This window comes from Oryctolagus cuniculus, chromosome 8, assembly GCF_964237555.1.
Source record: "Oryctolagus cuniculus chromosome 8, mOryCun1.1, whole genome shotgun sequence".
In the NCBI taxonomy this organism is placed as follows: domain Eukaryota; kingdom Metazoa; phylum Chordata; class Mammalia; order Lagomorpha; family Leporidae; genus Oryctolagus; species Oryctolagus cuniculus.
The window spans coordinates 123,019,626-123,033,653 of record NC_091439.1 but is presented as its reverse complement, the minus strand read 5'-3'; the positions used below and the strand labels follow the sequence as shown (position 1 = coordinate 123,033,653).

General features: G+C 43.2%; 1 protein-coding gene across 1 annotated transcript in view; it reads right to left on the bottom strand.

The window, feature by feature from the left end:
- LOC103346717 (probable ATP-dependent RNA helicase DDX60) overlaps positions 1-14,028 on the bottom strand; it is an 85,336-nt gene that overhangs the window by 52,051 nt on the left and 19,257 nt on the right. The window contains 4 exon segments of the mRNA XM_070048174.1: positions 1,960-2,123; positions 3,142-3,394; positions 5,848-6,014; positions 8,869-8,984. Of these exon segments, the coding sequence (XP_069904275.1) occupies positions 1,960-2,123; positions 3,142-3,394; positions 5,848-6,014; positions 8,869-8,984 (700 nt within the window).

The window sequence follows — 14,028 nt, the reverse complement described above, 5'->3', positions numbered from 1 at the left end:
TATATTTCTCTACTTACAGAAATATCTCCACTCTAAGACCATGCAGTACCCCAAGCATGTCTTCATAATTTCTAAATACACTATTTTAAAGGCATTACTTGAAGATTTTTTTAAAAAATTTATTTAGTTGAAAGGCAGACTTACAGAGAGAGAAAGGCAGAAGTAGAGAGAGAGAGAGAGGTGTTCCATCCGCTGGTTCACTCCCCAACTGGGCACCCTGGCTAGAGCTGTGCTTATCCGAAGCCAGGACCCAGGAGCTTGGGCCATCTTCCATTGCTTTCCCAGGCCATAGCAGAGAGCTGGATTGGAAGTGGAGCAGCTGGGTCTTGAACCAGCACCCGTATGGGATGCTGGCACTGCAGGTGGTGGCTTAATCCTCTATACCACAGCACTGGACCCTTGAAGAGATATTTTGACCTACAATTTTTCTCTGGGGCCAGCATTGTGGCTCAAGGGGTTAATCTTCCACCTGCAAGGTCAACATCCATATTCCAGTCCCATCTCTCTGCTAATGCACCTGGGAAAGCAGCATAAGATGATCTAAGTATTTAGGGATCTGTGATCCACATTGGAAACCAGAATAGAGTTCCTGGCTCCTGGCTTCACCTTAGCCCAGGCCTAGCTATTACAACCATTATGGGAGTGAATCAGTGTATGGAAGATTTATTCTCTTCTAAAAGTTAACTAAAGATAAGGCATGACAAGAACCATGACCAAAAAGTGTTCCACTCCTATGAAATTTGCACACAAAGTTTTGAAACAATGAACATATGAATAAAATACAAACAAAAAAATTCAGACAATGACATATGTGTAAGAGTTATCTGTAACCCCAGTTCTTTGCAGCTCAATTCACAATAGCCAAGATACAGAATCAACCCAGATGTCCAACAACTGATGACTAGATAAAGAAATTATGGTTTATATACACTATGGAGTACCACTTAGTGATAAAAAAAAATGAAATCTTGACTTTTGCAACAAAATGGATGCAACTGGAAACCATTATACTTGGTGAAGTAAGCCAGTCCCAAAAAGACAGATACCATATGTTTTTCCTGATCTGTAGTAACTAACAGAGTACTTAAAATGTAATGTATTAGAATTAAATTGACATTTTGAGATTTGATGACTGTTTACAGCCCTTGTCTCTACTGTTAAGGGATGGTGGTTTTTTTTTTTTTCTTTCATACTATTTGTTGAACTATTTAGTGTAGCAGGGTTAATCTTAGGAGTTTCAAGTAAACTGAAAATATATCATTGTAAAAGTTGAGAGTGGGAACAGGAGAGGGAGGAGGAAGAACAGTTGGAGCATGGGTGGGAAGGAGGGTATAGTATCACCATGTTCCTAATCCGTATATATGAAATACACAAAATTTGTATACATTAAAATTTAAAAAAAGGAGAGAAATAAGGACATGTCTTAGTGGCTTCCTGGGTAGGGAGAAGAGTGGAAGAAAGGCTACACAATACTAGATGGTCTCCAGTGAAGACTCGCCACAGCGTTGCATTCATCTGGCACAGGCACAGGGAAAAGCAGCAGCCCGGCTATGAGCTGAGGGGATGAACTACCGAAAACAGCTGCCGCAAAACTCCGCAGCAAATGTAGTTCTCTGTACTCAACAGAATCTGTTGGAACTAGTAACAGAGGTAACTAGGGACCTGACACGTATAGCCCTGGCATCCTGGGTAAGATGGGAAGTCGGCTGTGTGGATAACTATGAATCCTAGAAAAATACACAGTCATAAACATTAGACCTGTGTCTATACAGTATAATGCATGGTTAACTGTGAACTATTAGCTTAATCTAATGTATACTGATTCTCAATATATTCAGAATATACAGTTCTGGTGACAGGTATTGATTCTCAATATATCCCATAAAATATTTCACAGACACACACATACACACACACACACTCACACAAATGTCAAGTAGTATCTTCCGTGGCATTTACCTGAGGACATAACGTGTGTGCCAAGTTGTCAAACCCGATATATTTTAGATATTTGGCTAATTTTTGCCTGTGTGTATTCTGTAACAATTCTGAGTACTTCTCGTGCAGTATGTGAATTCTCTTCATCATCTGAATTACCACATTTATATCTTTGGATTCTGCTTCTGTTGAAGTAAAATAATTGCACGACCTAAGTGAAGCAAGAGAGTGATAACAACCCACACTCTACCCCAGCGCTGACTTAATTTTAAGATTTTAAAGAAAGCATATTCACATGAACCACTCACAATAATCAAAGAACTCACAACTCCCAGTTCTGCATGACAATTAAAAGTGTGGGCTCCTAGATTCTAAAAGTGCTGCTAGACTTAGCAAGCGAAAAACAGGAAGCCTGCTTTGACAAAAACTACAGGGCACATATTCACAAAATTCATCACATACCTTAAATGCAAACTTAACGTGCCTTTTCTGACATAGAAACATGGCAAATTACTTCTCTCAGCCTTGTTTTCTTTCTCTGTATAATGGAGATATTAACCACAGGGCTCACCTCACATGGCTATTATCAAGATTAAACAAAATAATCTACATAAAATGATACAATAATTTCCTAAGAACATGACCATTCTATACTCTTTTATTACTCTTCTAATAATTACTTTTCTGTGACCACAATTAAGAGATAAATATTTTTTATCTTATCTCCAATCAAAATTGCTCATTCTTGGGCCTTCAGCCATGACACTGTGATTATATCCCAATTTATTACTTATTCAATTTGTGCATATAGATTGAAGTAAACTTTTCATTAAAAATGTTGCTGTGTCACTGACATTCAGGCACATAATTGGTTCTCCTAGGGCTTTACGTATTATATCAAGATAGGAAGCCTATCCCAAAGAATTGTGAGAATTTAACAATTTTGTGTGTGTGTGTGTGTGTGTGTGTGTGTGTGGTATTTGGCCAATAGCTGGCTATGAAGAACTGTCTGCTGCATTGACTTTTGAATTGACTCTTTCCACCAATGCCTTTCACACACAAACAACTGTGGATCCAACAAGAGGAAATCCTTCTAAGACTTCACAAGAGTTCCATAATCACAGAAGAATCAATGCCAGCTCTTTTGCTGTCCTTATTAATCTCTGATTTCAAGAAACTTCTAGAATTGATGTCCTTATATACCTGGTTTTAGACAGCATTCTTTCCATAATTTGAAACAGGCATCCAATCCAACCATTTCTGCAATAAATTTTACAGATTTAACAGCACATATCTGGAGAAAATCTTCTAGTCTTTTGATTCCAGAGTGAAGATTCTCTTGAATTTCTTTTTCAATAGAGAGAGACAAATTATTCCATCTCTCTTCCTCCTTTTTCTCTAGTTTAGCTAGTTGTCTCTTTTGATTTTCTTCAATAAGTTTTTCTGCATTTTTCTTCTAAAAAATAGAAATAAAATTAAATAAACATAAAAGCAATTGTTTCCAGATTAATACTTTTTATATTTGGAAGGAAATATTTAATATCTCGGACTATTAGTTTAGCATTCAGAGCACTTAAGGACATCAAATTGGACCTTTGGTGTTACAAAGAATTAAATGTAAATATCTTTTTTTATACACAAAGATGGTAATTGGCTATTCCTTTTCTCTATCTTCTCAGCTGCTAACCCCTTAGTCCATTATACTGAAAGCCAGTGTTTAGGCAGTCCAGATCTGTGCTGAGTCCAAGAAACACCCAGCAAAGGTCCAATTAGGATAAGTATCTTTTATATGACCAGACCAACTGGTAAAATTACAAAAACTCCCTGGGGTGTGACACATTGCACTGTATAGAAATCAAATACAACTCTTGTGCAGTGGTAGCCAAGAGAACAGGATATGATAAAAGCAGTTATGAATAGATAAAAATCAGACCTAAAATTGCAATAGCTGGAATACTGCTTGCAATGGAAAATGCCACCATGGCCATTCTCTGGCTAACTCTCTTGTCCAGTTCTCCGGGCACATCTTTACTTAGCCCAGCCTTCCACCCCCAGTATGGAAATACAGGCCATCTAAGAATATCTGAGCACTAGCAAATGACACCAGCTCCTCAGGGGAGTGCACACCCTACGCAAGAGGAGAAAGTATGCTTGCAGAGTACGGTCTACAGGATAACAGCCCGACGACTGCACTTCCTAAAGCACCAAAAATGAGCACTAAGAAAAATTTTTTAAGCAAATACAGAGGGGGCTTCAGAAATGCACCAAAATGTATATTATTTTTTAAAAAATGCTTGGATTTCAAAATTTTTGCACTGAAATAAAGTTATCTAATTTTATTTGAACATAAACTTTTCAATATCTATTAATTCAAACTTTATTTGAAAGGCAGAAAGATAGAAAGATAGAAAGATGAAAAGAGATCTCCCATCTGCTGGTCCACTCCCCAAATGCCCACAATAGTCAGGGCTGGGCTGGGCTGGGCTGGGGTCTTCTATTTGAGTGGCATGGACCCCAGTGTTTGAGTCATCCTCTGCTGCTTCCCAGGGTGTGCGCTATCAGGAAGCTGGATGAGGAGCAGAGAAGTCAGAACTTGAACCAAGCACTCCAACATGGGATGCAGGCATCCCAAGCAGCAACTTTAGTACTGTGCCAAAGGCCCACTCTCCCACGGACTTTCTGAAGTTCCCTCATCATAGGGTTTAGCAGTCAATAAGCAAAATAATAATAACAATGGCAAATAGTAAAGGAGATAAAACAGAAAGTCACAGGGGAAGAAACACAAATAGACTAATACTCATATCACTGGTATTTGAATTTGCAATCAAAATCTCTTGTTGAGATGATGTTAAACAAAAAAGCAGGCACACTCACAGAATGATACTGGGTATCTCTGTGGTTAAACAGAAAAGAGCACCAGGGTTATAACAATAAAATAATGCACACATATTAAAGATTAAAAAGGAAACAAAGAAAAATAAACATGGAATATTATGCAAATATTAAAAGGGAAAGTTTATTGTTCACTCATTGCAATAAAAAGTTTTAGAAAGCACACTGTTTAATGGGGAAAAAAAGTATAAAGCCATATGTAAACTGTAAAACTGTGCATGTTAGTAAGTGTGTATAGACTGTAAGTATTTGGAAGGATGTTCACCAAAGTTAATAGGACCAGGTCTTTGAAGAAGGTAAAATGTTAGTTATTTTTCACACTTTAAGTACCTTTCTGAATAGCCTGAATTAGCTGTGTGTGTGTGTGTGCTGGATTTTTCTATTAAAGTTGCTTAAAATTTGGGAAATAACATACTATTGTGAATTTATTGTATATTTAATGATACAGAAAGAAGTCAGCTATACTATTAGTAGATGTGGAATACATATAGAAAAAACAACAGACAATATAGGACTGCACAGGTTTATGCCAAAATAGTCATACAGTTACTTGTGGGACGTGAGAATGTGGATTTTTCTTTTCTTTTCCTTACTTGTTTTTCTATATTCCAACAAAGAAGTAACTAAACAAACCACGACATTGCCATATTATGGAGGAGTATCCATCCACAAAATTATGTTGCAAAAGATGTTTAATAACACTGGAGAGAAGCGTGACTGAGGGAATTCACCAAAGCATTCCCAGTGCTCAATTCTGTGCCGGTCCCATTAGGATTTTGTTTTCTTCGTTACACCTCCCTTCATTTTCCCAGTGTTCTAAAAGGAGAATAAGGTCCTTTATCTGTTATAATTCATGGTTAGTACTTGGGAGTACTTTTTAAACAAAATAATTTTTTTTCTCCAATAACATGAGATTACCAGTGTTGCCATGCTGAGTAAAGTTAACGCAGGTCTCACAGGGTGGGAGTAGAGTCTCAAGCCCCCACAGCAATGAGCTCCGCTAGCCCAAGAACGCACCTGATGTTGTCTTTTCTTCTGCCCAGAAGAATTTGCTGGAGATGGCAGCGAGCCCACTTTTGTAATCCTTACTGATCTGTTACTTCCTACCAAAGACCTTCCAAACACATGATAAAAATGATACAGTTTCTGTGTATCTCTTCTTTCTTTGGCATCTTTGGATTTAGCTGAGGGAAATAAAGTTATTAAAATATCATGACTCTACTGTTGATATATAAAAGTTGCATTCCTAGAGCATTCATGAGAAAGGCTTTGACAAATCCCCTGAGAAATTCATAATATTCTAATTAGAGGCTATTACTATTACAGAGATTGAGATGTGGAAATGTAAAATTATTGAACCATATTTAAATATCATGAGATGATCCAAATTAACATCTGTTCTTGGGGCTGGCATTGTGACTCAGAGTTAGTTAATCCACTGCTTGCAACACCAGCATCCCATATGAGCACCAGTACAAGTCCTGGCAGTTCCACTTCTGATCCCGCTTCCTGCTAATACACCTGGGAAGGCAGCTGAAGACAGTCCAAGTACTTGGGCCCCTGCCACCCATGAGGGAGATCCTGGTGGAGTTGCAGGCTCCTGGCTTTGGCCTGCCCCAGCCCAGCCGTTGTGGCCATTCGCAGAAAAAAACAGCAGATGGAAGATCCCACCCACCCCCCCCCCCCCAGTAACTCTGCTTTCAAAACAATAAAACACATCTTTTTAAAAATCACATCAGTTATTTACTTATTCATTTTATTACAACTACTAAGCATTATGGGTGCATCCCATAGAGTAAGTCGAGGGTGAGATATGACCTGCTCATCCTACAGCGCATCAAAGCCACAAAAGAAAACACCTGCTCTTGGACATGGTTGCTGTCTCTGGACACAGGATCAAAAACGAAGCACATGAGCACTGCATGAACTCGGAAACAGAGTTTCTAAAAACTATACCCAAATTTGGCCAGAAACATTTGGCTACAACCACTCAGCCAGATTCTTGCTCTAGGAGAGAATGGACTCTGGAAACAAGATGTCACCAGTTCCCAGACCACTCTAAGCCTGCGGCAGCGCTGAACTCAAAGGCGTTTATCGCTGGCAACACCCATGGCCTCAGGGTGAGTGTCAGCAACTCACCCATCCACACCTACTACATATACCACGTCCTGAAGAAAATTAGAGGCCTGACCAGGTGTTTTCACCAGCTTTTTATCATTAGAACAAAATACCTGAGAAAACTAACTTCAGAGGGCCTCTGCACCCACGTGGGAGCCCTGGAAGAAGCTCCTGGCTCCCGGCTTCGGATCCGTGCAGCTCCAGCCACTGCAGTCACCTGGGGAGTGAACCAGCGGACGGAAGACCCCTCTCCCTCTCTCTCTCTCTCTCTCTCTCTCTCTCTCTCTGCCTCTCCTCGCTCCAACTCTGCCTTTCAAATACATAAATAAATCTTTAAAAAGAAAACTAACTTCAGGAAGAAAAAAGGTTTACTCTGCATCACGCCCAGATTGGGCAGCCCCATGGTTCAGGCCGTGCTGAGGGTCGAGGCAGGGAACGGAGCTCAGGTGGAGGAGGGCTGCAGGGCAGCTGAGCCAGGAAGCTACAGAGCAACGGGGGTCCAACCGGGCCCCAGCAACCAACCCCGCTGAGAACCACCGTCGGAAGGCAGCCCCACGCCCTCAGCATCATCACTGCATTAAGCGGGCACGTCCAGTTCAAACCCCAGCTCCGCTCTCCCTCTAACTCCCCGACTGCTCTGAGGCCGTTCCTGGGACCGCGCTACGAGAACTGAACGGAAGATGCCAGAAGCCAGGAACGCAGTTCCAGCTGCTCAAGGCCCCAGCGGGCCACCCAGCCACGGAGCGCACGACGAAGGTGGAAGCAAAAATCCTTCCCCTTAAACACGTACCTGAGCGCCGGGCTCACCCGGGCAGACGTTTAAGCAGCCTCCCCTTGCTCTTTGGTTCTGGGAAAGACGAAACCCCTAGCGCCTCACCGACTTGTCTGAGGTCACTGGGGCTCTCGGGCTGCTTCGGTCACCAGCCCTTCCCACTTCCGGTCACAGCCCGCCTCACTTCCGGTCACAGCCTGCCCCACTTCCAGCAGGACTCTCCGCATGGTTCCGGTGTGGCTAGAGTCGCCCCCAGTCCTCCCGGCGGACACCTGGACACCTCCCTCCCTGCCTTTTGCTCCCGACTGTACCACTCCCTAGAATTTTCAGTAAGGACCTCTCTCATGGCTGCTCTCATCCCGCCTCTCCCTCTGCCCTAGGAGTGCTACAAGACCAAGTCCAGAGCCCAGCACAGAGCCAAGGACAGGGACAGGGCACGCCTGAATTCAGACACTGAATACATCCAGAGATTGGCAGCACCAGTCAGGCCGCTAGTGTCCACGCCCTGAGGAATCGTACTTATGCGTCATTGGTCTTTTTCTCTGTATGTATCTGTGTATACACACCTCTATCCATTTTCCTCACCAGTTTGAAATCCAAGAAGACAAGTTTACAAACTATATTGGTTCATGGTGTCTTACCACCCGAAATAATTCTTTGGTGATTTAAATATTTTTTATTAATGAATACAATTATGAACCATTGTTTTATAACAAGTAATAAATACAATTATTAATTTTGGCAATTACAACACTATGTGCCTGATTAGTATAAACACCAGGTCCTGTGAAACAATATAGTGGGGACTTTTATGCAAACCAGCAAAGAACAAAAGGAATTTCAACAATAACATATAAAGTAACTGTTGTAACAATCTAAGAAAATTAGAAAGCTAGGCACAATGACTTGGCTGCACACAATGACTTTTTTCCCCTCAATGGATTTATGAGAATTGTTCATCCTACAGAAACTAGCTTTTGCCCATTTCTGTATCTGCAAGCCACTGGGAGTGCATACAGTGGTAGAGAGAGAGGAGACTGTAAGTGAGACGTCACTATCCCCAGATGAGTAATTTTTCCCTTCTACACATGATGCTTGTTTAAATAAGAAAACTGCTGGAAACATTCCCTAGTATGAATTATACTCACCACTATCGCTGCTTCTTGTCCTTTCAAAATCATCACTTAGAGGTCGAGAGGAATGCCAATGTATGAGCTCATCAAACTCTCTCTTCTTAGAAAGACAGGTGATAGCTGGGTCATCACTGCGGTGGGAGGGAGGGAGTATAATTTAGAAAACACATGTGTAGGTCAGTGTTCAATTAAGACCCCACTTGAGATGCTTGTATCCCATACCCAGGCACCTCGGTTTGTGTCCCAGCTCCCATTCTGATTGCAATTTCCTGCTAACCCACAATGGAAGGCAGCTGATGATGGGTCAAGTATACTTGGATATCTGCAACCATGTGGGAGACCTGGATTGGATTCCAGACGCCTTGCTTCCACCTGGCCAACCCCTGGTGTTGCAGGCATTTGGGGGGTGAATTAGCAGAAGGAAGACCTCTCTCTCTCTCTCTCTTTCTCTGTGTGTGTGTGTGTGTGTCTCCCTCTCTAACTTTCAAATAAATAAATAAATCTTTTTTAAAAAAGCAGCGCTTTTATTTGTGTGTATGTATGTGTATTTGTGTAATATTTCAAACATAGAGAAAATATTAGAGAATAAATGATAACCATGAATCTACCATGCATTCATTCATAAGACATCCATTAAGTCCTAATTATATGCCAGAAACTCTTATGGATGCTAAGAACATATCGGCGTACAAAATAGAATAAAAATCTCTTCAATGAGTGTTTATTTATTTATTTTATTTGAAAGGCAGAGAGACAGACAGACAATGTGCCCACCGCTGGTTACTCCCTACTGGCTGGGGCTGGCCTGGGCTAAAGCTGGGAGCCAGGAATTTAATCCAGCCTCCCACATGGGTATCAGGAATTCAACTACCTGAACCATCACTGCTGTCTTTCAGGGTGCACGGGAACATGGCACCAGAATCGGGAACAGAGCCAGGAAGTGAATCTAGGTGCTCCTAGAAGCACAGGAGCATGTTAAACACTAGGCCACACATGAGTCCTTTACAGAGTTCATATATTCACAGAGACTGACAGACAATAAAGAAATACAAAGGTAAAATACACACTATGGTAGATGGTGCATGATACAGATTAAAAATCACACAGAGAGACAGAGGAGGAGGAGGAGGAGAAGGTGCCACTTTAAGCAGAGTGGTGAAGAATGCCTGGCTGAGAAGCTATGGGAGCAGAGGGTACAAAGTTGTCTGGCTCAGAACATTGCCAACCAACAGAAACACAGGCAGAAAGGCTGTGAGGGGGCCAACGCAGTGGCGCAGTGCCAGCATCCCATATGGGGGCCGGTTCAAGTCCTGGCTGCTCCACTTCCGATCCACTTCTCTGCTGTGGCCTGGGAGAGCAGTGGAGGATGGCCCAGGTGCTTGGGCCCCTGTGCCTGCATGGGAGACCCATGGGAGGCTCCTGGCTCCTGCCTCCACATCAGCTCAGCTCTGGCTGTTGCAGTCCTTTGGAGGTGAACCATCAGATGGAGGGCCTCTCTCTCTCTCTCTCCCTCCCTCCCTCCCTCCCTCTCTTTCTCTCTGGCTCTACCTCTCTGTGACTCTGTCTTTCATATAAATAAAATAAATCTTAAAAAAAAATAGAAAGGCTGTGAGCTGGGAGAGCAATTGTGTACAAGAAACAGCGGGAGGCCAGCCTGGAGGAGTACTCAGAGGGGGACAGATTAGGCTCAAATGAGGTTAAGGGGGCAGGGAGAGTAAGACAGAGGACAGAGCAGCAGATCCTGGAGTCCTTTCCATCTGAGGGAGTCAGGCTCCTTAGTAGGTTTGAGCAGGGAGAAACAAACTGATCTCTCCCCGCAGTGCATGTTTGGACACCACTGTGAAGAGATCACTTGGGGTGATGGGGGGCCGATCGCACAGCTACAGGGTGAGCAAGGAAGGCCAGGCTCTGGAAGCATCTTGCAGGAACAGGAACAGATTTCGCTGCCAGATTAGATGAGAAACAGAAAGGGAAGTCAAGGACATCGCCAAGGATGATGAGAAAAACATGGGAAGAGAAGAGAGAATGATGGAGATGCACGGAGAGACCTCCAGGTGCCTGTGAGGTGAGTGGGCACTGGCATTGCACACAGTGAGTTTACAGGGCCCAGGAGACAGCAACTGAGAGCAGATTCAAGATACGAGTCACGGGGTCAGTGCCGTGGGGCAGCGGGTAAAGCCGCCGCCTGCAGGGCCAGCATCCCATAATGGCGCCGGTGTGAGACCCAGCTGCTCCACTTCCGACCCAGCTCTCTGCTGTGGCCCTGGAAAGCAGTGGAAGATGGCCCAAGTGCTTGGGCCCCTGCACCTGCATGGGAGACCTGGAAGAAGCTTCTGGCTCCTGGCATCAGATCAGCCCAGCTCTGGCCATTTGCAGCCATCTAGGGAGTGAACCAGTGGACGGAAGACCTCTCTCTCTCTCTCTCTCTCTCTCTCTGCCTCTGCCTCTCTGTAATTCTGCCATTCAAATAAATAAATAAATCTTAAAAAAAAATACATGAGTCACAGTATTTTCAGCCAATTCTTATCTGGTAGCTGGAGTTAAGAATTTGATACTTGTGACAGTTCATCCTCAAGTCATGAGATTGGTTGACCAAGGAAATGGCAACTCATTTTGATAACTGATAATTTTTTTCCAGGTTTGTTTCAGATTTCATTGATTTAAAAAAAAATAAGGGTTGGCGCTGTGGCTCACTTGGTTAATCCTCCGCATGTGGCACCGGCATCCAATATGGGCGCCAGGTTCTAGTCTCAGTTGCTCCTCTTCCAGTCCAGCTCTCTGCTGTGGCGCAGGAAGGCAGTGGAGGATGGCCCAAGTGTTTGGGCCCCTGCACCCGCGTGGGAGACCAGGAGGAAGCACCTGGCTCCTGGCTTCGGATCGGGCACAGCTCTGGCCATAGCGGCCATTTGGGGAGAGAAACAACGGAAGGAAGACCTTTCTCTCTGTCTCTCTCTCTCATTGTCTAACCCTATCTGTCAAATGAAGAAAGAAAAAATAAACCACTGTAGATATATTTGAAGCCCCCTATATATTTCTCAGAAATTCCATTCTTCTCTTTTTTTATGTTTGTCTTTTTTTTTTTTTTTTTTGCCTTGAAAGAATCAGAGAGCGAGAGACAGAGACAAGAGACAGAGATAGAAAACAATCTTCTATCCACTGGTTTGCTCCTCAAATGCCCACACAGCCAGGGCTGGGCCAGGCCAAAGCAAGGAGCCAGAACTCCATCCAGGTCTCCCAAGTGGGTGGCAGGGACTCATGGACCTTAACCATCATCTGCGGTCTCCCAGGATGCACAGTAGCAGGAAGCAGGATTGGAAGTGCCGTGGCTGACCCTTGAACCAGGCACTCTGATTGCAGGCATCCCAAGTGGTGTGTTAAGCTGCTGCATCAAAGACTACCCCTCATTCTCTCTTCTAAGAAGCAGCTTCTTCCTTATATGTATATCATGCCCATGCACGATATAAATGTGCATACATTACAAGTAGTGTGCCCCTGGCCGGCACCGCGGCTCAATAGGCTAATCCTCTGCCTAGTGGCGCCAGCACACCAGGTTCCAGTCCGGTCAGGGCGCCGGGTTCTTTCCCGGTTGCCCCTCTTCCAGGCCAGCTCTCTGCTGTGGCCTGGGAAGGCAGTGGAGGATGGCCCAAGTGCTTGGGCTCTGCACCCCATGGGAGACCAGGAGAAGCACCTGGCTCCTGCCTTCGGATCAGCGCGGTGCGCTGGCCGCAGCACGCCAGCTGTGGTGGCCATTGGAGGGTGAACCAATGGCAAAAGGAAGAAAAGACCTTTCTCTCTGTCTCTCTCTCTCACTATCCACTCTGCCTGTCAAAAAAAAAAAAAAAAAAAAAAAAAACAAACAACAAAAAAAAAACAAGTAGCGTGCCCATAAATGATATGAGAGTCACAACACTCTCTAACTTACTTAGTTGCATAAGCAGTGTGGTTTGGAAATTCACCCGTGTGGATGTGTGCATGGCTGTGTGTATATGTATGTGTATGCAGTTATTTATTTTTACTGTGGAGTACTGCATTGTAAGAATATCCCACTACTGGGGCAGGCATTTAGCCCAGCGGTTAAAACACCCACATTGGAAATACCCGGATTCGATTCCTGGCTCCAGCTCCTGACTCTGGCTTCCTGTAAATGCAGACACTGGATGGGCAGCAGCCCAGTCCAAACCCAGTTATTGCAGGCATCTGGGGAGTGACTCAATAGAGGAGAGCTGTGTGTGTGTGTGTGTGTGTGTGTGTATGTGTGTGAGAGAGAGAGAGAGAGAGTCTCTCTCTGTTTCTTTCTCTGTGTGTCTGTGTCCGCCTCTCAACAAATATTTTTTAGTTTATATTCTGTTCCACAATATTCTTTTCCTTGTCCTACAGATGGCTTGCATCTATATAAACAATCCTGCAGTGACACTGATGCAAACTCACCTCACTCAAACATCAGTGTTTCTCCAGGGAAGCTGCAGGTTGCGGACACAGCACATCTTGAACCTGTGTAGCTTTTACTGGTTCTGTTTCTGCCACCAGCGTGCCCACTGCCTCACAACTTTGGCCTTACTTAGTCATAAATTTTATCAAAAGGAAGAGTGTTGAATAGGGCCTCGCTGTAGCTTTAATTTTCATTTCTTAGATGCACAAGGACCTTTAGATATCTTTTTACAGTTTTACGGGCCATTCCCCACTAGCTTCTCTATTAATGACCTATTTCTCCCTATTCCTATTTCTCTACTGTCTCATTCCTGTCTTTCTCGTGAGTTCTAGGACATCTTTATCCTAAATCTTTTATGCTAACCCTGTGATGCTTATATACCTTCTAAATGACTTCCAAAATCTGTTTTGTTATTATTGATTTTTATAATGTCATATGTATCCTTATTTTCCTAATGACTTGGAGTTTTATACTGTCTTTGAAGGCCATGACGTCTCTACTCTGGCACCATAAAGATATTTTCCTGTATTGTCTTCTGAAAATGTGACTGTTGTCTTTCACATTTAGATTTCTGACCACCAAGATTTGACTTATGGCATGGTGTTATGTACAGAGAGAGTTTGATTTTTTATAAATATAGATATTTTAAAACATACCATTTGCAAAGTAATTTGCTACTTTCACAAGGATTTGCTTTATTCTGTCTGCCATATACACATTTACATTTGGAATTTTTTCTGCTTCCT